General features: G+C 40.0%; 1 protein-coding gene across 13 annotated transcripts in view; it reads left to right on the top strand.

Annotated features, from left to right (window-relative positions):
* BCAS1 (brain enriched myelin associated protein 1) overlaps positions 1 to 27,538 on the top strand; it is a 116,332-nt gene that overhangs the window by 27,946 nt on the left and 60,848 nt on the right. For all 13 annotated transcript variants that reach the window (XM_031004875.3, XM_031004874.3, XM_055372788.2 and 10 more), the window contains exon 4: positions 2,822 to 3,402. In XM_031004875.3, the coding sequence (XP_030860735.2) occupies positions 2,822 to 3,402 (581 nt within the window). The remainder of the gene's footprint in view (positions 1 to 2,821; positions 3,403 to 27,538) is intronic.

Genomic DNA, 27,538 nt, shown 5'->3' with positions numbered 1-27,538 from the left:
ACTGAGTATGTATTCAATTTCAACTGGCATAAGTTGGGGAAGAGTGATTTATTGGCTTATGTAATGCTAAAGTTCAGCTTCAGGCACAGCTGGATCTAGATGTTTAAATGACATGATTGGGTATCTGCTTCCTGGATTTCCAGGTTCTACTTTCATTTGTGCTGATTCTCAAGTGTACCTCCTATTGGTTTGCAACTCTTTTTTAATAGGGGTATCAAAAGTTACAGGATTTATTTTTATTAGTCTATCTTATGTCAGGTGCCCACCTAGGAGGTGAGCATCTGAGCAAAGGAAATAGAAGCCCCAGGTGATGGACTTGGGTATGTACCCACCTAAATTTGGAGAGCAGAGCTTCAGTTGCATGGAATGTATCACCTAAGAACTCTAAGTTCTTAGAAATTGTCAAAAACACTTTACCCATTCTCTGATATCAAAAGCTACTGTTTGGATTTGCTATAATCACTAAATGCACTGAAGTCTAGTCCAGATACCTGGATGTAAGGAATTTATTCTTTTTCAAAGCAACATATTGGCACTTTAAAATAAAAAAGATTGTCCATGGAAAGTACTTTGTGTTTTTCGAAGACTTTTTCTCTGGCTATAACACTCTTACTTACCACTAGCTCCTTTGCTTTCCAGCCAGTGGGTAAGGAAGAGAGGAATTAAACTGAAAGAAATAAGTTGGTGCTCTTGGCATTTTGAAAAGCCCTTCCCTGTTTTGAATCTTAGCATTTCCCTTTTTGTCAACCATTCCCTCTTCTCCTGGCATGGACCATTCCCACAATTCATTTATATTCACTCTGACACTTCAACAGCCTTACTTGCTAACTTTACACCCTGATGCATCCATCTATCACTTACTTATTCTCCCTCTTTTTTTTTCTTTAGTATAATATTTTCTATCATTATGAATTCCTGAATCACAGAAAAAAAGGTTAAGAAGAGCTAGAAGATCGATGTGCTGGCAGGGTGATTTTCTTCAGGTTCAGGTTTATGAGAAACCCTTAACATTCATCCCTGGGCTTGCCCCAGACCATTTCTTCCCTGTGCCTCAATGCTTAATCCAGCTCACTCTCCCCCCTTTTTTGTTTGTTGTTTAGTCTAGACACTGCGAGACACTAGAGTTGGGCAAAAACAATTGCTAATGGATGCACGTGTGTGTATGTGTGTGTGTATGTATTTCTCACTACATATTAATGAGCAATATGAATAGATCAAAGAAATCTCAATTCTTCCCTTTATTTTTCTGTCTTCCTGCAAACAGATATTAAGAAGTGTCTGACTACAGATATAGCAAGCAAAATGCAATGTTGTCAAAGGCATGAGAGAAACCTGAAAAGTTATAACAGTATCTGTCAATTACTAAGCACCTATTATGGAAAAGGCATTGTGCCAGATCCTTTGCATGACTTTTCTTCTTTAAGCATTACAACAACCCTGCAGTAGGACTACCAATATTCCCATTTTACAAATGAAGAGATTCAAAGATTTTTAGTGATTTACTCAATATCACACAGCTTATCAGTAGAGAATCTTGATCTTTAACTGGGATCCCAACATTCTTGGTGTTCTTTTTTTCCTGAATATTACACTGATTTATAGTAGGGTCCTAGAAAAGAAGGACCTTTTATAGTTAATTTAGGTCAAGGTAGAGGTCAAAGGAGAAAGGGTGGATGTTGGAAACAGTGCCCTTGCCTGGAGGGGTTGGAGCCTGTATCCACACACACAGTCTTGACCAGATAACCCTACACCTTTAATTCCACACTGGCCTGAGGTCTAATTTGCCTTCTTGTGTGGATATCTGCTCTTCCAGCCTTTCAAAGAGAAATTTTCTGAGTACTGTATTTTAAAAATCTTCCCATATTCTTCACAGTCTATGCTAATACAAGTCCCTGGTAAGACAGAGAGCGCATGAACTTTGAAGTCAGATTTCTGCCTGAAGCCAGACTCTGCTGCTTACTAGCTTACTGGGCAGCCAGGAGAGGGTGTACTGACCTCTCTGACTGTCAGTTTTCTCACTCATGAATAATGATAACTAATGTTTGTGATATTTATTAAGCACTTAATATATTCCAGGCGCTATTGTACTTGCTTTAAAACTATTAACTCATGTAATCTTCCTAACAAAATTACGAGGTAGATTTATTATCTGTCTCCTTTTACCAGAAAGTTGAGGCACAGAAAATTAAATAATCTGGATTCAAAAATACATTTCAGTTCAGTGCCTCTCAAACGTAAGAGATTTTGTCCTCCAGGGGACATTTAGCAATGCCTAGAGATATTTTTGGTTGTCATGACTGGGAAATGTGACTGGCGTCTAGTGGGCAGAGGCCAAGGATGCTGCTAATCAGCCTATGAGGCACAGGATGAGCCTCCCTAACAAAGAATAATCTGGCTTCAAATGTGAGTAGTGCTGAGGTTGAGAAACCTTGTTCTAGCTCCAGAACCCAAGCTCCTAACTGCTGTACTGCCTCCCAGTTGACATCATGACAATATGCTGCTCACGGAGTTCTTACACAGATAAAAGAAGATTAATTAACGTTGAATATCACTCATTCCACACCTGGCAGCTAGTGACTTTCCATTAAGTGACTTTCCATTAAGTAGCTTTCCCTCCTCACCAACCTTGCCTTCTCCTCTCCCAAGAAAAGCAGGGTCCAAGGAGATCTGGAGAGCTAACTTCTGCCTTTCAGAATGACCAGAGAACAACACAGTTCCAGTATGCAGTATGGCTTTCGTATAAAAAATGTCTGGAGTCCATTATTAGTGCCTGAATTTCCCGGCTTGGCTGAATAACCGCTGTTTATGTTTGTGTTTACAGTCGACTTGGGAATAAGTATCAAGACGGATAATGTGGCCACTTCTTCCCCCGAGACAATGGAGATAAGTGCTGTTGCGGATGCCAACGGAAAGAATCTTGGGAAAGAGGCCAAACCCGAGGCACCAGCTGCTAAATCTCGTTTTTTCTTGATGCTCTCTCGGCCTGTACCAGGACGTACCGGAGACCAAGCCGCAGATTCATCCCTTGGATCAGTGAAGCTTGATGTCAGCTCCAATAAAGCTCCAGCGAACAAAGACCCAAGTGAGAGCTGGACACTTCCGGTGGCAGCTGGACCGGGGCAGGACACAGATAAAACCCCAGGGCACGCCCCGGCCCAAGACAAGGTCCTCTCTGCCGCCGGGGATCCCACGCTTCTCCCACCTGAGACAGGGGGAGCAGGAGGAGAAGCTCCCTCCAAGCCCAAGGACTCCAGCTTTTTTGACAAATTCTTCAAGCTGGACAAGGGACAGGAAAAGGTGCCAGGTGACAGCCAACAGGAAGCCAAGAGGGCAGAGCATCAAGACAAGGTGGATGAGGTTCCTGGTTTATCAGGGCAGTCCGATGATGTCCCTGCAGGGAAGGTAAGTGTGCCAAGGTGTATGTATCCACTTGGTTCTGAATGCATGCTCGGGGGCGCTAATGGGATAAGACCACTGCACATATGCAGTCACCCTGGGCCTAGGCAAGGTGGCAAGCTGTTGACCCCTCTAGAACAAATAGCACATTGTAGCAGAGTGTCATCCTGATGTTTCTCCGGGTAGAAACATCTATGTGAAGAACAATAACAGCTGTGGCATCTGTTTTATGTAAAAGAAAAGAGGAGGTGAGTTACATGCAGATGAATTTGTCCATCCATTTTTCAAAGGCGGAAGTAGATGGGTTGCGTTTACGATCAGTGGATTCTGGAGGAAAAGGCGTTAGTGGAACAAAAATGATTCCTAAAAGATGTTACCTAGTCTCTGTAGTTTGTTGACATGCAGAGTTTTGTTGGAACACATTTCGTTCCTTACTCTTAATAGCCTGAATTGATATTTAACTATCTTTTGCTCTAAGGTGTGTGTTTGAATAAAGAGATTTTACAGCTCTGGGCAGACTCTTTTATGTACTAATTCTTTTCCAACAAGTAGGAGTAATACCTTTGTAAAAACTAGGGGTTTTGTTTTTGTTTTTTTGTTTTTTGGGGGGTTTTTTTGTGTTGGTTTTCAAAGAAGGTATCCTGGAATCAGTTGCTTTTTTTCCTGAGCGAAGAAAGGCAAGCTCTTTTTGACACTAAAAAGAGCATTTGCTTTTAACCTTGAGAGAGCTTGTTTGTATTCAAGGCAGGAAAAGAACTTAAAAGAAGAAGGAAGTAAAACTTGATACATTATAGGTTTAGGGCATGCGTTTCCTTGGTTAACAGTCTTTTAAATAACAATATTTTTCAAAACTTGGGAATAAAGTTAAGCCACTAGCAGACTTCAGAGCCAGGAAAAAAAATTAGATGAGCTCCAAATATATTTGTCTTAATACAATGCAACTTTGCACTTCCGAAGTGCTAATAATTACACTTGCTGTCATTTATTGAAAATGTTCAATGTGCCAGGCTCTACTCTGAGCACTGTACGTAAATTATTTTCCTTAATGAAAATGAGTATCACGTTAATCTATGGTTTTAATGCATCCAGGGTGCTATGAAGAATTACATTATGAAGGCTGGGCACCGCTGAACACTCTGGAGAGTTAAAATTGGGAAAAGATAATAGGCATCATGTGTTTTAGGCTCTTACTGTCAGCATTCTTGTGTTTTCTATACATTTTGATTCAAAGAGCTTATTTCCAACATTTCTTTCAGAGTTTAAACATTTTCCCTTCAAACACCCACTTTCCAAAATGCACCAGTTCAAGAAGCCGGTTGAATAACTTTCCCTATAATTTGAAATAAGTCTCCAAATGCATCCAGGCATCTGCTCTTTACTGAGTGTGACACTGTACTAGGAACAGGTGAGGCACAGGGACCACAGTGAAGGGCAAGACACAGAGTCTCGGCCCTGGTGGAGTTTGCTGTCCAGTGAGAGAAGTGAATAAATAAACCTGCAATTGCAATGCAAGATGCCAAGTGCTGTGCTGGGGGAGCAGAGTGTGGGGGAGATGCCAGACGCCAGGAGAACTGGGCTCCATGGCCCAGGGAACATTCCAGCAAATGCATGAACCAGGACCTGAAAGTTACATGCCCAGAGGCGGTAAACTGGTCGTCAATATTCCTGCATATGGGAGAAGCTGTTTACTACTTGTGCCTGAGTGGAGAAACCATTCTCATTATTGGTCATAGGCTTCTAAGGCCATTTTGAGGTTGTGATTTTTTAACAGTCATGTGTTTCTTTTGCTTGGGCATCCAAAACCTATCCATTGGCTCAGTTAGGAGAAGATTGAGTTATTTATGGGAAGACAGTGAAGGAATGTGTTTTACTCATCTTTGGACAGGTGTCCAGTGACTCATCCAAATCCCCATCTTAATCAAGTAAACCAGTTCAGCATAGAATAGCCAGCCCTCCAATGTACTCAGCCATAAAACCTCGACACACTCAATCTATTTCTAGTCTAAGAAAAGTGAGGAAAAGTTTTGGAGTTGTGATTTATTAACTCAGCTTTCTTTATTGAAAAAGAACTCTTAGGGGTAGAACCTCAATTTGAGTGGAATGTGTTCCAAAATGAGATTTGAGTCAGAAAATGGGAGCTTGTGTTAGGAACATGGCAGGTATCTAATATAGCAAAGCCCTTGTGTAATATTTTCAAGTTACAATGATCTCTCAGAAGACCCAAGAATTGTAACTGTCTTCCTTTCTGAATAAGTGAATTCACTCCCTCAGATTCACCAATGAAGTCTGCATCTGATTTTGTTACATGACAAATTTCCATTTTTTTCAGTGATATTGAAATTTGAAATACTGAGTGCCCACTTTGTACTATGTATATACGAAACACAGAAAAGTTATGAAATAGCCATTTCTCCTCAGCCTGTGAACTTATGGATATTCAGATGCATATGCCTGCAAAGATTTTTAACAACAACAACAAAACAGCCTTCTGATTGTCAAGGTTTCTTTTCTGACTCCCGGCTGCATAGTTCTGTATTTAGGGGGAAAAAAGCAATTGTTCTGTAAATGTAATGGGACAATCCAACCCTCAGAAAGTAACATGAATAAAACTTCTCAATCAGTGGCTTTCTTGGTGGGAGTACCACATTGTACATGGTTGGATGTCAGTGTATTGATTCAGAATACTTAGGGTGAATTATGCCTTGGGCTCAGCCGCATCCACTGCCTCCCTCCAGCAGCCCTTCCCCCCATTTTTATGGCTTGCTCCCTGCTGGATTGGAATTCCAGCCACAAGCCCACAGAGCTGTGAATTGGGAGAAAGATGCCACCATTTCATCCTGGGGGAAACACACAAATCTTCTGTGTTTTCAGAATGACAGTCTTATTTTTGTGCCTTATAAAACTACATTCAGGGCAAAGCATAATTAAAACAAGGCAAGAATTCATGAACAAATGAAGCGTTTACTACATAGGCCAAAGAAAAGATAAATTATATGCCTGAAAGGTTTCACTGAGCTGTGATTCATACAAACCAATGTGTTGGCAGGGATGAGTTTTTTTTCCTCTCCCCACAACAACTGAACCAGAGCTGTAAGATACGCATTTAAAAGATTCAACACACACACACACAAAATCACATAATGCAAACTTGACCTTTATTGGTTAAAAATAAAACCCACCACATTTCTGTTATCAACACAGTACTTCCAGAGTTGTGTTTGTGTTGAGTGGGGGTGTGGGGTGCGTAAAGTGTTGCCATGCAGAGTTTCATAAGATGAAGAATGTCTTTTTTCTTTTAAAAATGTAATTAAATCCTGCAATCGTTACTTTCGCACTAACCTTGTGCAAGGCATTTGAAAAATAAATCATGTTTCTCGTCTGTCAAGGAGTGTATAATCTAGTAAGAGACATAGTATTTTAAGAGACATTGTGATAAGTGCATCGGTCCTCAGATTGGCTCAGGCTACTAATAATAAGAACAATATTATGTGTTTTCACTTCTCTTCTTTTCTCTCTTGAACACGCTCCATTCAGGCTCTTCTCACAGCCACCATGATGTTTCAAATTCCCCACCATCACCCTGGCTGCCAAATCCTATAGGTCTCTATCTTTGTCCTAGTAGGTCTGACCTGCAAGTTGAATCTGACACAGTGACTGAGTGGGCCACACCTTGCTGTTTGAAACAACATCCTTCCACCTCCCTGGCTACTCTTCCTTCATCTCCTTTGCTGGATCTCACCCTCTAAATGTTGGACTTCCCCAGGGTTCACTTCTTGGCTATCTCTAACTACGCTTATTTCCTTGAAGGTTTCCCTCAGTCCCAAAGGTTTAAATACTGCTATGGGTTGACAAGTTCCAAATTTACATCTCTAGCCGGGATCCATCCCTGAAGTCCAGACGTGAGTCTCAGCTGCCTCCTCTTCCACATGTCTACTTGAATTTCTACATCCCCATTTGGCTGCTCACTGAGTATCTCAACCCTAATGTGTCCAGAATGGAACTCTTCATTCATCGCCTAACAATGACAAAAACAAAATGCCCACTAGTTTAATTCACGGGGTTTTCCATCTCAGTGAATGACAAGTTCATCCTGTCTCTACTGTTTAGTGGTAGAATTGGAATTAAAGAACCAAGGTCTCCAGAGTCCTTTCCTACATGGTATTTAGTAGTGAATTAAACATAAGCATCATAGTCAGGTAGCCTAGGTTTCCTCTCTACCTCTGTCACCTACTGGCTGTGTGATCTTGGGCAAGCTACTTCACCTCCTGAGCCTCAGTTTCCTCATCTGTAAAATGGGGATAATAATAGTATCTAGCACATTCTCACATTGTTCACACTTTTAGAAGTTAAATGAGATAGGCCATATAAAGTACTTAGCACAAATTGCATTTTGAAAAAAAAAAGAGAAATTAGCTATTACTAGTATTATGGGTTTTCTCCCTGTCTTCTACTTCACATTTTACTTTTATTTTTTGCCTTTCCCTTCCATAGTCCTCAACCCAAACTCACAGAGATAGCACAGTTGACTCTAATTTAAGAGTTGTATAACCAAAGGCACAAGTCCTAACTTGGGTGAGAAAGGTATAAAAGTTGTAAAATTATTTTTGAAACAATAGAAATGTTAGTGTCCGTGCCCATAAGCCTCAGTTTCTTTGTCTGACATTTAAGGGTTTCCACAATGTTTCCTCTGCCTATTTTCCAACTGCATTTTCCACCCTTCCCTTAAATTTCTCCAGTCAATATAGCCAACACCTGACCTGTGCAAACGCCATCTGTCTCCTGGTATTTTCTCTGCCTATGTCTCTTTCTCTCTCTGTTTATCAAAAATTGACTTGATATTCAGTGCCAGGTTCTCCATGAAGCTAACCAGATATCTCCACTGGTTGATTTCAGACAGCATGAATCCCTCTCGCATTTTAAGTCAAATTCTGTGATTAAATCATTTTGTAGAAATCAGCTCATTGAGCCATCAAATCTTACCGGGGAATTCCTGTATTTTCACCATTTTACAGATTAAGAAGTCAACAGTTCAGAGAAAGCATATCACTCCTGACACACAGCTAAAAGGTGGCACAGCCAAAATTGTCCATCTCCAAAGCCCATAGTCTTAGATAGTCAACGTTTCTATTTTTGCCAATTATTTGAAACTTGTTCGATGAAGTTACAACTTGAGGCAATGAAATTCAAAGATGTTAGCATATGCAAAGTTGTAAATACCCAAAATCCCAAGTGAAAAATAAAAACAAATAAAAAGAATTACCCAATTTCAACATTAGAAGGCCAAGTGAATTATTAACTGTTTTTTATTTTGTGTTGTTTCTGCCTTATGTCCACAAGGCCATGCCTTTTCAACTAGTAAAGAGAACTAGCCACCCAAAAGACTTTGTCAGTGCAAAGGGAAAATCCATCTTACATTATGCAAATTTTGGAGTAAACCAGGTCCTCAGCTATACCACTGGGATTTTGATGCATTTAGCAGTAAGAAACGCTCAATATGAGATGTTTGCAATGGCAGAGGTGATGTGGAAGTGTTAGGAGCCTGGGTGACCTAGGTATGAGTCCAGACTCTACCACTAAATAGCTGTGTGGTTGAGTTAAATGACAATAATAGCCCCATTTTAAAATAATTCATTATTTCTAGGCTGTGTAGTAAGCATTTTGCATACATTATCTGCTTTTATTGTTAAAACAACCCAACAAGTTAGGTATTTCTATTGCCATTGAACAGAGGAGAGAACTTGGGGAGAACTTAAGTTACCTGCGTAAGGTCACAAAGCTAATTAGTGGCAGAAGTGGAATCGAGATCCATCTGTCACCTAAGCCTGTTATACTCGATCATTTAAAAACCTGTGTTTTCATCCACAAAAGGAAGCTACTACCTGCCCTAGGGGTTTTTGTAAAGTTAGAAGATAATATAGGCCATCAGTAGTAGTCATGCTAAATAAAACTGTATATTTTCTAAATTGTTAGAAACTTAGAAATGAGTAATTATGAAATAGATCAAATGGCTTTTCAGAGTGATGGAGTTTGAATAGTGTATCATTTAGGGGTTGGTAATATATCATTTTTACTTTGGCTGCAGGAAACACACACACACACACAACAATCAATTAATAGTGGTTCACTTAACAAGGAGAATGTACTATTTCTTGCATGTAAAAAGAACCCTAGAGGTAGGGGAGTTCAGGTTGGTTCAACATCTTCACAGCCCCCACAAGCCCGCCTCAGTCTTTCTCTACTGGTGTCCTCCATTGTTGCTTAGTCCCTAGGCTTAGTCCCTTGTGGTTTTAACATGATTCCAAGTATGCAGGAATACCTCTTTATTGTGCTTCACAGATGCTGCATTTTTACACATTAAAGGTTTGTGACAATCCTGCATCAAGCAAGTCTATCAGCACCATTTTTCCAATGGCCTGTGTTCACTTTGTGTCTTTGTGTCGGCATTTTTTAGAGATAAATTTTTTGTTGTAATTTTTATTTTAAGTTCTGGGGTACAAATGCAGGATGTGCAGGAGCCCGGGTGACGTGCACGTGTACCCCAGAACTTAAAATAAATGTGTGCCATGGTGGTTTGCTGCACCTATCAACCCATCACCTAGGTATTAAGCCCAGCATGCATTAGCTATTTTTCCTGATGCTCTCCCTCCCCCAACCCCCGACAGGCCCCATTGTGTGTTGTTCCCCTTCCTGTGTCCATCTGTTCTCATTGTTCAGCTCCCACTTAGAAGTGAGAACATGCGGTGTTTGGTTCTCTGTTCCTGCGTTAGTTTGCCAAAGATAATGGCTTCGAGCTCCATCCATATCCCTGCAAAGGACATGATCTTGTTCCTTTTTATGGACACATAGTATTCCATTGCAGCACTATTCACAATAGCAAAGACATGGAATCAACCCAAATGCCCATCAACAATAGACTGGGTAAAGAAAATGTGGTACATATACACCATGAGACAAGGTATTTTTAAATTAAAGTATGTCCTTTTTTTTTTAGACGTAATGCTATTGCACACTTAATAGACTCTGGGACAGTGGAGAACTTTTATGTGCACTGGGAAACCGAAAAATGTGTGTGACTCTATTGTGATATTGACTCTATTGCAATGACCTGAAATTGGACCTGTAATATTTCCGATGTATGTGTCACAATGTCCTATAAATAAGAAAGGAGTTTCCTAAAATTTATCCTCAGAGCCCTTTGGTGAAATTGAGTCACGTGTCTGTGTCAAGGTGCAAATAGCTATCAGCCAGCATTTTCAGTTTCTTCAGTAGAAAGAAGGCTCTTCCAGCAAAGAGGACATGCCACAGATAGAAACCAGATTTATCTTCTCTACCCAACATTGTCTGGAAATCATTACGTGAATGGAGCAAGTAGAAGCTGCTACAGTATCCACCTATGGTAATTCATCTGAGTGTATCCATTACATTAGTTTTCTAATTTAACTGTGACCCCATAGTAAGAACTAGATTTTACTTGAGCTGATATACATGCGCATACATGAAACAAAGAATTCATGAAGTAATACTATTCTCGCAGCATGTAACACCTGCAGGGATTTTGTATTCTTTTCTATTCTGTTTGATTTGTTTACTGCTGGTTTTGACCCACTACATTATTTTTAAATCGCTAATGATCACAGTCTGAAATTTGGAGAACGCTGTTCTGCTATCTAACCACTTCGACACATTGAGACAGTTATCTTAAGAGACGTGACCATTTTTTATGCAACTGAGTATTCCCAATGCCTAGCACAATGGCTGGCACATGTTGGCATCCAATAATGTTTGTTAAATGAACCTGACCAGAATAAGGGTGGTACACGTCATGGTTCAACTTTTCAAAGACTGTTAGGATGTATTATTGCAATGTCATTATCTGCTCTGCCTAACACAAGTTGAAATAGAAAGTCATTGCAAAATATGTGGTGTATATGATTTCACTTAAACTTTAGAATCATAGTACAAGTCTACATTTGTACTATTTACTTGGTATTTTAAGTTTGGTCTTTAACATGTCATGGCGTTAATCCTTTGAAATATGTAGTAAATTGTTTTTTGCAATTAATTTGTAAAATAAACTTTGAGTTATCATTCCCTCTGGTATTGTCCCATCTGACTCGCCCCCTCAGAAGTTATAACGGCTATAACTTATCAAGTTTACTAAGTCACGGGGAGGTAAAGTAACTTGTGCAAATCATAGTGCTAGAAAGTGGCAGGGTGGAAATTGGTCACCGATGCCCACACACTTAACCACTGTGCCTATAGGTTCAAAGAGATGAAACACTTTAAAACTTTTGAAACATCTTATATCTTTAAAAAATTCTAAAGTTAGTTGTATTAGTCAGGGTTCTCCAAAGGGACAGAACTAATAGGATAGACGTATATGTGAAAGGGAGTTTATTAAGGAGAATCGCCTCACATTATCACAAGGTGAAATCACACTATAGGCCGTCTGCAAGCTGAGGAGGTAGGAAGCCAGTAGTGGCAGAAGTTCAAAAGCCTCAAAAGTGTGGAGGCCGACAGTGCAGCCATCAGTCTGTGGCCAAAGGCCTGAGAGCCCCTGGCAAACCACTGGTGTAAGTCCAGGAGTCCAAAGGCCAAAGTACCTGGAGTCTAACGTCCAAGAGCAGGAAGCATCCAGCACAGGACAAAGATGAAGGCTGGAAGACTCAGCAACCCAGCTTATCCCACCTTCTTCCACCTGCTTTGTTCTAGCCATGCTGCCAGCTGATTGGAAGGTGCCCACCCACATTGACGGTGGGTCTTCTTCTCCCAGTCCGCTGACTCAAATGTTAATCTCCTCTGGCAACACCCTCATAGACACACCCAGAAACAATACTTTACCAGCCATCTAGGCATCCTTCAGTCCAATCAAGTTGACACCTAATGTTAACCAGCATGATAGTACTTTCCAAGTTGGTCTGTGGAACGTTAGTCCAATAAGATGGGCCTAGAAATAGGGCTCTGCTATGGAATAGTTTCAGAAAATCTATTTGCTTTATAGTCTCTACTGAAGATTCACAATGGACATCCACTTACTAAAGGCTCTGAGAAGTCCTGCAGCAAGCATACCTGTTTCACTTTGTTTAACCAAGTGTTTCTCAAACTTAATCATCCATGTAGCTGTCGGGCCTCTAACAAGGTAGCTCAATTTTCCAAGGAATGGTTCTTCTAGAGAATGTTGAGCTAGGCATTTAGACCAGAAGTTGTATGATGTTGGCTGTGGGTTTGAAGAAGTAAAATAAAATAAAAAACATAAACCAGAAGTTGAAAACTAGCCATCTGTAGAAGGCCTCTAGCCAGAGATACATCTTACTTGGCCTACATAGTGTTTTAAATAATATTTTAATTAATTAATTATATTTTTGAATTGACAAAGTTGATATTTTAAAGCAATAATATGTCAATACAATTCTATATTTCAGACTTCCCCGTAATGGGTAGTTTTGCCCTATATTTGCAGACAGAATGTGAGTTGTGACTGTCCCTTAAGATGGGGCACCCACTGTCCAGTTCACCAAATGATTCCCAGCAGCGCAGCCATGTAGGTTGTCCTTCGTCATAACACTTGCATTGGTATTTTTCTTGGGTACGGTTGAGAATCAAGTAAATACGCCCATCATGGACCACTTTACTTCCTTCATCCTTCACAGCACTTATCAGAATTTGAAGCTACTTAGATGACCATCTGTCATTCCAGCCTGAGAGTCAATCAGGCAGCCAGTGTTAAGCAATATATAAAAGGGGTGGGAGGCCGGGCGCGGTGGCTCATGCCTGTAATCCCAGCACTTTGGCAGGCCGAGGCAAGTGGATCACGAGGTCAGGAGATCGAGACCATCCTGGCTAACACAATGAAACCCCGTCTCTACCAAAAATACAAAAAATTAGCCAGGTGTGGTGGCGGGCGCCTGTAGTCCCAGCCACTCGGGAGGCTGAGGCAGGAGAATGACAGAGCGAGACTCTGTCTCAAATAAAAAAAAAAAAAAAAAAAGTAAGTGGATACTTTCATTTATTCATGCAACAAATATGAGTATTTTCTTTGTGCCAGGAATGATTTTAGATTCCCCAGCAGGTAGAACAGTGTACTTCATGGGAGCTTTCCTTCTAGTGGAGAAACCAACAATTTAAAAAAGAAAGAGAATTAACAAGCAAACACTTCCAGAGTTTAGAAAGAGCTCTGAGTGAAATAAACAGAGTTTTGAGATAGAAAGTAGACAGGAGAGTGAAAATTACAACTGGGTGAGGAACAGAAACAGAGAAGTGTTTAAACAGTCAGTGAATAGCATGTGACTTTTTCTTTCTTTCTTTGCACAGGCCAAACAATTCTTAGAAAGTCTGCAGCCTAATTCTGGCAGCATTCAAAACTGTTTTCTCGCTTTGGGGAAGTGTTTGTTAAATAGATGACAAATGTGTTCTAGGCTGTGGATTATTAGTTTTTTGTATTTAAAGGCAGGTTTTCTGGTGTGGTTTTTGTTTGTTTGTTTTTTGTTTTTGTTTGTTTGTTTGTTTTCCGTAACATTGGGTATTTTTCCTTTAGTAAATGTGAAATGCTGTCACCAGTCTGGAAGGTTGTGCTTGTTAGGAACTAATCATGGAACAGAAGAATCTTCCACAAATCCCTTTTGCCCAGTGTGGCTTACCCTGGGAATCACTCTTCACTCACTCTGCCTGCAGCAGTATTTTTCCATTTTAAATCACACATATTGGCCAGGCGTGGCGGCTCACGCCTATAATTTCAGCAGTTTGGGAAGCTGAGGCAGGAGGATCACTAGAGACCAGGAGTTCAAGACCAACCTGGCCAACATGGTGAAACTCCATCTCCACTAAAAATACAAAAATTAGCCAAGCATGGTGGTGCACGCCTATAATCTCAGCTACTCAGGAAGCTGAGGCATGAGAATCGCTTGAACCTGGGAGATGGAGATTGCAGTGAGCTGAGATCGCACCACTGCACTCCAGCCTGGGCAACAGAGCGAGACTCCACCTCAAAAAAAAAAAAAAAAAAGAAAAGAAAAGAAAAAAATCACACATAAGGGAACTATACTTAAGAGTGTGCCAACTCATGTGTCCTTAGGACTATATCCAAAGCAAAGGCTGCTGCCAAAAGGGAAACAAGAGAAGAACATTTTATTGCTTAATTCTCTACCCACATTTTACTTGCCATTGGAACTCAAGTTGACAAATTCACTTACCCCTCAAGCAGAGGAGTTGCTGAGGGAGAAAAGAGAAAATGTACACTAGCTTTATATGGGAAGCAAGTGTGCGTTGCTTTCTTAGATAGATTTCTTTCCCCCCTCCCCCTATGTGAACAACAGACAATGCTTTATTTAATCTTACAAATGTAACATCTCCACATCAGTTAATAACTATGGATTAATGATGATGTACCATGCTAAGGCCCTGGGCTAGACTTCTGCTACCCCCTTGTGAGATGAGCCTTAAGTATCCTGAGGTTATGTCCACAGGGTAGTAAAACAGGTAGTGATGTTTTGATTTACAGTAGAGAGTATCACACTGGATAATTGGTCCAACCCGGCTTGGTTCAATTAGTATAAGCAGCTGAAATTAACATTGCCTCTCTCTTCCCCAAAAGAGGAAGAAAAATGGCTAAGTGGAACATTTTTATATCTGTGTTATCCAGACTCAATTTCCATCTCAGAAAAGATGCCAGAGGACAATGGAAATCTAGATTTCTTGGTTTTATATTTTCATGTTATTTTATTTCCCTCTGAAGTCTTAGATAATTTCTTAATCAACTACCTGGACCACTAAGAAGCTTGTTTCCACCGTGGCGCTTTGGCAGTATGCAATTTTAAAGTCTTCAAACACACATGCTTTCTGAATGAGCAAATCTGCATTTAAGAATTTATTGATTGATAGGTCAGGAGGGTGACTATAGTTTACTGTACATTTCAAACTAGCTAGAATAGAATAAGTCGAATGTTTTTAGCATGAAGAGAAGACAAATATTTGAAGTGATGAATATCCCAAGTACACGAATTTGATCTTTACAAATTATATGAATGTATTAAATTATCACACATACCCCAAAATTATGTACATCTATTATGCAGCAATAAAAAATGTTTAAAAATAATGTATTGAGAACATGATCAATATTTTATGCACGGGGCTTTAAAAAATTTCCAGTATTGTCTGTAAGAAAAAAAGCTGAAATGATCCAATAGGTCTTTCATATTGATTGTGGCACACCCTTACACTAGACACCATAAACGAGGGTGACATAAAAATAGAATTGGTCAGGTGAAGAAAGTGATAGTATAATGTTAAATGAGAAAAGCAGATTTCAAAATAGCATGCAGAAGAATCTCCTCTGGGTGAAAATGATCTCTGCCTGCCTGTGCCATAGCTCTGTCATCCCACCCAAAGAGCAGCGTGGAATAAAAAATTGCAAATTGTTGACAGCAGTTGACTTTCAGTAATAGAATAATCGATGCATTTCGTTTTATTCTTTGTTATCTGTATTTTCTCTTTTTTATAAAAGGAGCACTGTAGTGAACCACCAATCTAACTAAAAGTAAAAAAATAACCACCATCTAGGTAATTTCTCAATTCCTCCTCTAGACTGCATTAAGAGGCTGAGGATTCCTGAGCTGTGTTAATTAGAAATTGCCACAGGCTGCTAGCAACAGTTCAACAAGAGGTTATTTTCCTCTAACAATAATTTCCAAACTATGCCACCCAGAGCTTATGTGACAATTCGTTGTTCAAAAAGAATAACAACTTTTTAAATATACTTATAGCTAATGTGTAATAATCTCCAGCAGGAGATCACAAAGAGAAATGTTGTCCTAAGTGGGCAGATTTGAAGCCCTTTCATAATTGGATTTCCTGTGGTTGTGCTGTCTGTGTTCTTTCCCTGTTTTTGCCATGGGCTTGAAAGATGTGAATGCATTGTTAAAAAAAAACTACTCATTGAATTTTTATCAGTTGATGTGAATTGGGTAGGAGTAGTGGAAAAAATAAAAGTACAGAATTACCTACATTAATATATATTTATTGACCTTCAGTGGCTTTGAGCACTGTAGTAAAACAAACTTAAAAAAAAAAAAAAAGTTTGGGCATGGTGGCTCATGCCTGTAATCCCAACACTTTGGGAGGCCAAGGTGGGTGGATCACCTGAGGTCAGGAGTTTGAGATCAGCCTGGCCAACATGGTGAAACCCCATCTCTACTGAAAATACAAAAATTAGCCGGGCGTGGTGGCACATGCCTATAATCCCAGTTACTCGGGAGGCTGAGGCAGGAGAATCACTTGAACCTGGGAGGCGGAGGTTGCAGTGAGACGAGATTGCACCATTGCACTCCAGCCTGGGCAACATCTCAAAAAAAAAAAAAAATCATAGTCTGCTTAGGAAATTCTGAGATTCTGCAAAATAGTTTTAGTATTGGTCTTCACATTCCTTCCTGCTTGCATATTAATTTGCTTTCCTTTCTAGGCAAATTGGGGGACAAATTCTATCTTCAAAAATTAACCAAACCCTATTTTTCTTCCTGAATCTGACAATGGCTACACGCAGGTGACAGTGTTTTCAGAAGAAGAAAAATGAAGACTTCATGATTGTCCAGAGACTATTGTTGTCCAGCAAATCGAACCCTCTGTGCTCGCGTGATATTCTCTGGGGAGAGGAAGCAGAGCCTTCCCTTTTATCCCAGGCAGCATGGGGCTCAAATTTCTGACAGATGGAAAGGAGTGGAGTCATGAGTTTCTGTACCATTCAACATTTTTCACACAAATTTTCTTGTGTTCACCTGTACTTTCGGTACTGATTCGTGGTGTTAAAACTAAGAGTAAAATCAGTGCTACACAATGAGGAAATCTAGATGGAGTGGAGGCATCACAAATCATTCCAGACAAGGCTTTTTAAGCTTTATCTTATATTTTCACTTTAACAATGTAGATCTTGCTTAAAGGAGTCTGAAGTCCAGCTGACAATAGTTGAAAGAAAGTGCCAGAAGTTCCATATGGGCCTTATTACAGACAATCAAATTATGATAAGGCAGCATTATTTTTCAACATGACAAATTGTAATCACTTTAGCAGTGTTCCTATCTGTTTGCTCTTTGAAGCCAACAAAAAAGAAAATATATATAAACTTCTCACACAGAGGTGAAAAACAAGCTAACACCACGGACACCTGTTTGCTTAAAAACAGTTTCCAGGTATTTTCTGGAGAATGTTTCTGTTTCCGTATAATGTTGTTTGCTGAGAATGATTCGGAGGCCTGATGAGAATAGCAGCAGCACCTACAAATAACATGTTTAAAGCACAGGCCACACACTGGTGGCCTGAAGGCTGGACTCTCATCACAACTGTGCTTAGTTTGGCCCTCTTGATTTTTTAAATTTTTTTAGTTAATCATGCATATTTTGCTTTAGTCTTAATTTTAATACGTAACATATTCACTCTGTTCAAAACAAAAAATTATAAAATGCCACCCAGTAGATAATTGCTGTTTGTATTTTTTAATGTATCTTTCTAGGGTTTCTTTGAGCATATATAAGAAATAAAACATAAATTCTTATTCTTTCTTTTTTACACAAACGGTAACATAATATGCACTCTGTTCTATTCCACGCTTGTTTTCAGTTAACAATACTTTCTGTATCTGTAGGGAGCTTCCTCACTTGTAATGCCTGCAGAGTATTCTGTTGAATGGTTGTACCATGAGTTATTTAACCAGGACCCCATTAATGCCCATTGGCTGGCTTCCAGACTTTCGCTATTAACCTCACTGCAATGAATAACCTTGTACATTTGTTATTTCACACGTGTGAGTTTAGGTTTATCCTCTACATCAACTCTTAGAGATGGAAATACAGGGTAAAAGAATATATCCTTTTTACAGTTTTGGTACACAATGCCACTTTGCCCTCCATCAGGATTGAATTAGTTTATACTTGTAACAGCAATGCATGAGTGCCTTCTTCACACAAGCTTGGCCAATGAATGTTTTTGTAAACATTTGGATTTTTTTACTTTTCAATCTTCCTTTTCATGACTTCTGGATTTCTAGTCATACACACAAAAGCCTTCTCAATCCAAAATGAAAGGATGTTTTCCATGTTTCCTTGTAGTATTTTTAATCTATTTGGATTTTATCCTGGTAGAGGGTTGAGTTGTGACACCAAGTTAATTTTTTTCCAGATGGCTGCTCTGTTTTTCCTACATCTTTTATTTAAAAGTTCTTCACTTCCATAGATTTTAGGTATCATCTTTATCATATACTAAATTCCTATATGTCTTTGGAATTTTACCACCTTGTTATCATCAGCCATACAATATATGCATGTATGCCTGATGCTAACATATGTTGTATGGTTGATGGTAACATATGTTGTATGGCTGACGGTTACAAAGTAGAAAAATATACAGCAGAGAAAAGGAATAAAGTGGCAGGAACTTAAAATAGGAAAGGACTTGGTGAGAAGATAATATTTGAGTAAACATCTGAAGGAAAGGAGATAGAATCAGTGCAGCATGGCACTGAAAAACCTTTGGCCTCTGAAATCAGCTGGGCCTGGGATCAAATCCCAACTCTGCTTTATGACCTTAGGCAAGTTATTTATTCTTTCTGTGCATTAATTTCTTCATCTGTACAATTGGAATTACAAACAGTGCATGCTTCATGGAATCGTTGTAAGAATTAAACGGGATCTTTTTAACAAGCTTAGCACTGGGCCTGACACATAAAGGCTGATCATTTTTACGGTTATCATGGACACTTATTTTGTCATTACACACTCCTTAAATAATTCATGGCTGCAAAATATTCCATCACACATTGTTATGGGTTAATTTCACATGTTAAAACCACATGCGAATTTATTTAACTACAGATCCCAGAAGTTCAACTTTTTAAGTGGTTCTTCACTGTTGCTCTTCCAGAACTATCCTATCAAGCTTTTTTTTTTTTTTTTTTTTTACTTTTTAACTTTGAAATTATTGTAGATTCACATGCAGTTGTAAGAAATAGAACAGTTATCCCTTTATCCAGTGTCACTCAGCGGTAACATCTTCAGACCTGTAGTGCAATATCACAACCAGGATATTGACAATGATACAATCAAATAGAGAACATTTTCATCCCCGCAAGGATACTGCATACTGACTGTTCAGGTGCATCCACTTCCCTCTCACCCCCATCCTTTTCTTACCTCCTGCAACCACTAGTCTGTTCTCCATTGCTATAGCTTTATTATTTCAAGAATGCTATCTAAATAGTATCATACAGTGGGTACCCTTTTTTACATAGGCTTTTTTCCCCTTCAGCATAAATCTCTGGAAATTAATCCGAATCACTGAGTGTCTTGGTAGATATTGGTCCTTTTCGACTGCCAAGTAGTATCCCATGCTGTGGAAGTACCAGTTTGATGTTTGGTTGTTCCAACTTTGAGGCTATTGTAAATAACTTTGCTATAAACATTAATGCATAGGTTTTTGTGTGAATATAATTCTTCATTTCTCTAGAAGAAATGACCAGGAGTGCAATCAGTATAGTTGCATGTTTTATTTATTTATTTATTTTTATTTTTTGAGATTGGATCTTGCTCTGTTGCCCAGGCAAGTGCAGTGGTGCCATCTTGGCTCAGCCACCCAGGGTCAAGTGATCTTCCCATCTCAGCCCCCAGAGTAGCTGGGATTACAGACACTTGCCACCACGCCCTGCCTGCATGTTTAATTATTTAAGAAACTGTCAAACTGTTTTCTATTCTGCCTGTATCCCTTTACATTTCTACCAGCAATGTAAAGTGATTACATTGTAAAGTGAGTAATCGAGTTTCTTGCATCCTTCCCAGCATTTAATAGTCACTATTTTTTGCTTTAACCACTTTGATGGGTGCATAGTGATGTCTCATTATGGTTTTAATTTGCATTTTTCTAACGGTTAATGAGATTGAACAGCTTCCATGTGCTCATTTGCCATCTGTATATCCTCTGCAATGAAATGCCCCCTCACGTCTTTTGCCCATTTTCTAATTGGATTGTTCTGTTTGTTTTTAATGTTGAGTTTTAAGAATTTTTTCTTTTAAATGTATTCTAAATACTAGTCTCTCGTCAGATATGTGGTTTGCAAATATTTTCTCCCACTCTGTAGTTTCCCTTTTCATCTTTTTAACAGGATCTTTTACAGGGCAAAATTTTTTAGTTTTGATGAATTCCAATTTATTATGTTTTCTTTTTATGGATTTTGCTTTTGGTCTTTGGTCTTTTATGGATTTTTTAACCATAGGTCTCAGAAATTTTGTCTTATTTTTTTCCTAAAAGTTTTATATTTGAGGTTTTATGTTTAAGTCCACGATCTCTTTTGAGATAATTTTTATATAAGATGTGAGACTTAAATTGAGGTTCTTTCTTTTCCTCTATAGATGTCAAATTGCTCTAGCACAATTTGTTGAAAAGACTATCTTTATTCTGTAGAATTGCTTTTACACCTTTGTCAAAAGTCATCTGGGCATACTTGTGTGGGTCTTTTCTGGCTTCTCTATTCCATTTGTTCTATATGTCTATGTCTCCACCAATACCATACAGTCTTGCTTACTGTAGCTATATAACAAGGCTTGTGATCAGATAGACTGATTCATCAATTTATATTTTAAAAAATTATTCTAAATCCTTTGTCTTTCCATATAAATGTTAGAATAACCTCATCTATCTCTACAAAATGTCTTGCTACAAGTGCTGGAATTTTGACAGGAATTGCATTAAACCTGTATATCAATTTGGGGCCGATTGACATCTTTACTATGTGAGTCTTCCAATCCATGAACATTGTATGTCTCTCCATTTATTTAGGTCTCCTGTGATTTCTTTCATTAGCATTATATAGCTTTCAGCATACAAGTTTTGCACATGTTTTGTGAGATGTAAACCTTAGTATTTCATTTTCGTATGATTATTATGGTATTTTTAATTTCAGTGCCCATGGGTTCATTCCTAGTATATAGAAATCTAGATCATTTTTGCATGTTTATCTTGTATTCTTCAGCCTTGCTGAACTCAATTATTAATTCTAGGTGTTATTCTGTTGATTCCTTGGGATTTTCCAATTTTGAAAATAATGAAATTGTCTAATTTTGCCATCTTCTCTGGGGACAGTTTTATTTCTTCCTTTTCAATGTGTATTCCCTATATTTATTTTCTTGCCTTAATATACTTCCTAGAACTTCCACTACTATGTAGAATACAAATAATGAGAGCTGACATCCTTGCCTTGCTCCTAATCTTAGGAGAAATGCATTCAGTCTTTCAGAATTAAGGATAATGTTAGTTCTCAATTTTTATTTTGTAGATCGTCTTTATCAAGTTGAGGAAGCACCCTCTGTTACTGTCTTCCTTAGAGATTTATCATGAATGGAGGATTGAATTTTGTTGAATACTTTTTCTGCATTCACTGTTGTGATCATGTGACTTTTCTTCTTTAGTCTGTCACTATTGTGGATAACATCAATTGATTTTCAAATATTAATCAAGCTTGCAAACCTATAGTAAATCCCATTTGGTTATGATGTATACATCTTTTGACATATTGCTGAAATCTGCCTGCTAATATTTTGTAAAGAATGTTTGCATCTATACTCATGAGGCATATTGATCTGTAGGGTATTTTTCATTTTTTTGGTGCCATCTTTATCTGTTTCTGGTACCAAGTTTTTGGTAACTATCTTTATAAAATAAATTAGTAAGCATTCCCTCTTCTGTTTTCTAGGAGATTTCATGTAGAATTGGTGTAATTCTTCTTTAAACATTTCATAGAATTCTCCAGTGAAGTCTTCTGGGCCTGAAGACTTCTTTCCTGGAAGTTTTTAAATTATGAATTCAATTTTCTTAATAGTTATATGGATATTTAAATCATTTATATTATATTGGGTCAGTTATAATAGTTTGTGTTTTTTGAGCAAATGTTCCATTTTGCCCGTTATCAAATTTATGTAGGTAGCATTGGTTATGGCATTCTCCTATCCAGTTTTGTACCTGATACTGGTAATCTGTATCTTGACTCTCTTGCTCTCTCTTTTTTGTTGTCATCTGTTGTCTCTACTAATAGAGGTTTTTGCTGCTGCTTCTCTCTGTCTCTCCCATTATGCTGTTGATTTCACTCACTGGGCTTTTTGTTTTCATTACTATACCTTTCAATTCTAAAAATTTCCATTTTAGTTATTTTTATATCTTCTATTTCTTTGCTGGGGCTTTCTATTTTTTCATTTGTTTCAAGCACTGTTACAATTGTGAATTGAAGCATTTTATTGTGACTACTTTAAAATCTTTGTCAGAGGCCAGGCACAGTGGCTTACGCCTGTAATCCCAGCACTTTGGGAGGCCAAGGCGGGCAGATCACTTGAGTTTAGGAATTTGAGACCAGCCTGGCCAACATGGTGAAACCCATCTCTACTAAAAATGCAAAAATTAGCTGGGCATGGTGGTGCACACCTGTAATACCAGTTGCTCAGGAGGCTGAGGCAGGAGAATTGCTTGAACCCGGTAGGCAGAGGCTGCAGTGAGCCAAGATTGTGCCATTACACTCCAGCCTGGGTAACAGAGCAAGACTCTGTCTCAAAAAAAAAAAAAAAAAAAAAAAATCTTTGTTAGATAATTCTAGCATCTCTGTCATCTCATTTCCATGTTGACATCTATTGATTGCCTTGTTTTATTATGTTTGAGGCCTTGTTAGTTCTTGGTATGACAAGTTATCTTCAATTGAAATCTGACCATTTTCATATTATGAGGCTGCATCTTGCTTAAACTTTCTATTTTAGCTGGCTATCCCTGACACCATTCCAGCAGTACTGGGGCTGCTACCTCATTACTGTCAGGTGGAGGCAAACATCCAGGTTTCTCACCAGCCTCCATTGTTGGGGGGCGGGGGTACACTTCTTATTACTACTGGGTGGAGGCGGGAGTTTTCTGCTCACATGACCTTCACTGATACCACAGTGGAGGTCTCATTACCACTGGCTGACGCTAACTCCGCTGGGTCTCTTCTCACACCACCCCAGTGGGGAGAGGGAGGAGCATCTCATTACTCCTGGGTGGGGTTGGAAGTCCAGGTTCCCCATGTGGTCCCCACGGACACCATGGTGGGAGGGCTTATTACCAACCGGTGAGGATGAGAATCCCAGCTCCCTACTTAGCCCCACAGATGCCATCTTGCAGGGGTATTGGGATAACCTATTACGGTCTTGTGAAAGTGGAAGTCTAGGCTCCCCACTTGGCTTTCTCTGGCATGGGAGATGGTGAGACCACAGAATGTCCTGTGGTATTTGGCTGGAGTAGTATGGTCATTGTCTAAAAGTTTTCTGTCTTGCCAGATTGCCCTTTCCTGGTTCTTTAGTCAGAGAGAGTAGGCTTTCGGAAAGGATTTGTGAGTATGTCAGAGCCTATAGGTGTTTCCAGGTTGTTAACTTCTTCAACTCCAAGTCTGGGGTACTTGAGGCAAAAAGAAAACCCAAGGAATTCACCATTGTGTTTTTCCTCGGGTCCTCAGCTGGTCTGCCTTCTCTTCTCCACCTTTCAGAATCCTTTTATGTATGTTTTCTCTATAATGTCCAGGGTTCTTCATTGTCCTTGGTGAGAGGAACAGGAGAAAGTGTGTGTGCCCCATCTTCCCAGAAGCAGAAGTCTTATGTTGTTTTTTAATGTCAATCTAAGAAGAAAAAAAAATATTTCAAAGTAAGGGCTTAAGTTCAAGCTGAGAATTTCACCTGGAAAGGCCATAAAACTCTCACTCAGGAAGAGCCACAGGCAAACCTACTCCTTGCCCTGGGCCAGCAGATCTTGCTCCTCCATAGCTACTGTCTGTCCAAGGCAGGAGACATTACTGCAGTTGGGAAATCAGGGAAGCAGAGAGGCTAGAGAAGATGTCATGGGGCAATGCAGAAAGGCAGCGGGCTCCTGTGTTCCTGGAGTTCTTTTGAACCGTGTCCGCTCCAGTAGGGTTCTTTCTCCAGGTTACGGAAGTACTCACAGCTTTCTTCCTCATTCAGAGGGCGTCCAACGTGGCAGATCCTGATGGCCACCTAGATCCATAGGGTCCACTTGATATTTTAGTAATTCCTAGTCCCTTCAGCTGACATCACTGTATGCCATTTTGTTTTGAGAAAGTTCAATAGATATCCCCTGTATGTCTAGCCCTGGAACCACAAAAAAGAATCATTGCCTTGTAGCCCTTTAGGAAACCCAATCAGGACAGGAGCTGGGGGCAACCTAGACATAGCCCCTTTTATTTTCTGTGATGAGCACTGGGGAGCACGTGGGCTGTCAGACCAGAGTAGCTCAGAGCAGTGGACCCAGGCTGGGGATCAGAAGAGCTACCTCCTTGCCTCCATGCCAACTTCAGAGAACCTTGCCTACTGTCTAAGTAGCCAGCAGCCCATCACCTCACCCTCCGTGGCCTTGCCTTTTCTTTTCTCCTTAGCAGCCCTCACCACCTGAGTCATCTGTGAGATGTATTAGCTTATCTGTGTTTTTGTCCACTTCGGTTTTTTCCCTTGTGAGAATTTCAGCTCCCCAAGGACTGTGAGCTGTACTCTCACTGCCTCCATCAGTGGGAAGCACACAGTAGATATTTGATCAAAAATTTCTCTCCTAATCTTTCATGACACCGTAGGCAGGTCCCCAAACTTGCTGTGATTCAAAAGTCCTGTTCAATCCAACTTTTTTTTTTTTTTTTTAAGATGGAGTCTCACTCTGTCGCCCAGGCTGGAGTGCAGTGGTGCGATCTTGGCTCACTGCAGCCTCCACCTCCTGGGTTCAAACAATTCTCCTGCCTCAGCCTCCACCGTAGCTGGGATTACAGGCATGCACCACCACGCCTAGCTAATTTTTGTATTTTTAATAGAGGCGGGGTTTCACCATGTTGGCCAGGCTGGTCTTGAACACCTGACCTCAGGTGATCTGCCTGCTTCGGTCTCCCAAAGTGCTAGGATTACAGGCGTGAGCCACCATGCCCAGCCCAATCCAACTTTAAAACTTCAATCACACATTCATTATAACATTCATCCCAATTCCTGCTAGAACCAAGCTCTGCCTTGACCATGGCCTGAGGTCCTTGCAGTCTGGAAGAAGGGGGACTTGCTTTTTTTCCTCTCCTCGCCCTCCCCTAATGCATGTGAGTTTAGGGAGGAGGGGTTAAGGGGAAAGGGCTCTAGGCTTTTTGCCTTGCGGATTGTTCTCTCCGACTCTCCATATCTTCTCCATTGTGGGCATCCACATGATGTTTCTCTTCAGAGAATAGGTGGGGACTTCTCCACTTCAAAATTACGTGATGGAACCCTCTGCTGCTTCTGCTGCTGTTTAGCCCCTTTGCCCTGTGCCCACCATCCTGGTAAGGTAGAGTGAGGCTGCCTGAGCCCAAACACCTTCCATGGCACCTACTCCTTAAATGTCAGTCAACACTTCCTCAGTCTGACTCCAAATTATTGTTATAACCATCTTGCTTTTCATAACCCCCATACCTCTGCTGAACTGAATAACCTGCCCCCTAAACCCTCCCCAAACCCATCCCCACCTCATCTTTTTCTGCATTTCTCACATGCCTTCCTCCATGTCCACTTGACAGAAATTTCTCCATCATCATCCCGCATTCCTCCCTGTTTCTGCGAGTCTACTTGCAACCTATGCTCCATGGCCTTGGGCAAATGCTGCTTCATCTTCAAGTCTCCCTCTCCCTTCTAGTTCAGTCACTCTTGACCTTGGTGCACACTGGAATCACCTGGGGAGGTCTAAAAATATTGACATCTGAGCCTCACCTCCAAAAAGACTAATGTAATTGGTCGGGGTGGAATCTGGGTATTGGCATTTGTTTAAAAAGCTGCCCAGGTGATTCTAAAATCCAGTTATGCTGAGACCCAGTGGGCTGATGAAATTAACTTGTCTTTTTTTTCTTTTTATCTTGAGACAGGGTCTTGCTCTGTCACCCAGGCTGGAGTACAATGGCACAATCATAGCTCACTGCAGCCTTGACCTCCCTGGCTCAAGCAATTGTCCTGCCTCAGCCTCCCAAGTGGCTAGGACCACAGGTGCATGCCACCATGCCTGGCTAATTTCTGTTTTGTTTTGTTTTGTTTTGTTTTGTTTTTGCTTTGTTTCATAGAGACAAGGTCTCACTATATTGCCCAGGCTGGTCTTGAACTCCTGTGTTCAAGCAATTCTCCTGCATTGACCTCCCAAATTGCTGGGATTACAGATGTGAGCCACTGTGCTTAACCTCACTTGTCTTTTTATCAGAGTACTTGTCCCTATCTACTGACCTTTATCCACCATAAGGCTCCAAGCATCTAGGAGAGAGGACAGTGTCAGATTCATTTTTGTAAATCTCACAGCTTACCACAGTGCTCAGTAATTAAATTAAACACAATAATAATAGCTAACCATTACTGAATGCTTCCTCTGTACTGCACATTCTCCTAAGTCCTTTATATGGATTATCCCATTTACTCCCTCAACAACCCTAAAAGGCAGATGCTACTCATCACTCCACTTTTACAAATGAGCAAATTGCAACCTAGAGTTAGGGAAAGTGCAGTACTGCAGAGGTGTAGATGGCAGAGCAGGGATTGGACCTGGGCAGCTGGCCTCTGCACAGCTTGTATGTAGTCACATTGAGGGTTAGGATTTGGGGAGACACAAACTTTAAGTCCACAATACACAGTGAAAGCATAACTTCAGAGCCCATGCTAATGCTGTGTGGCCTCTGCACAGCTTGTATGTAATGTAACTACCCCCACATAGTTACTGAGTGAGGATGAATTCATGAATGGTGCTCCTGGGCAACACCTTACTTAGGCCTGTGGGGAATTTCTCAGTCTAGATTTATGTCTTGTGCCACTTTCATAATGACTCATCTTCAAGACACCTGTTCAGTTATTCATGTAATAGCTTTATTTAAAGTTTACTTTATACTGAACTTCACCTACACAAAAATATCCATAATATGAAAAGGTTGATGCTGGACATATTTTTCTAGTGCACATTGTCTTAGTTCAGGCTGCTATCAAAGTACCATAGACTGGATGGCTTATAAACAACAGAAATTGATATCTCACAGTTTTGGAGGCTATAAGTCTGAAATCAAGATGCCAGCATGGTTGGGTTCTTGTGAGGACCCTCTTCTGGGTTGCAGATG

The sequence above is a fragment of the Gorilla gorilla genome, chromosome 21 (genome assembly GCF_029281585.2).
Source record: "Gorilla gorilla gorilla isolate KB3781 chromosome 21, NHGRI_mGorGor1-v2.1_pri, whole genome shotgun sequence".
Taxonomy (NCBI): Eukaryota; Metazoa; Chordata; class Mammalia; order Primates; family Hominidae; genus Gorilla; species Gorilla gorilla.
This window is presented reverse-complemented; position numbering and strand designations above follow the sequence as displayed.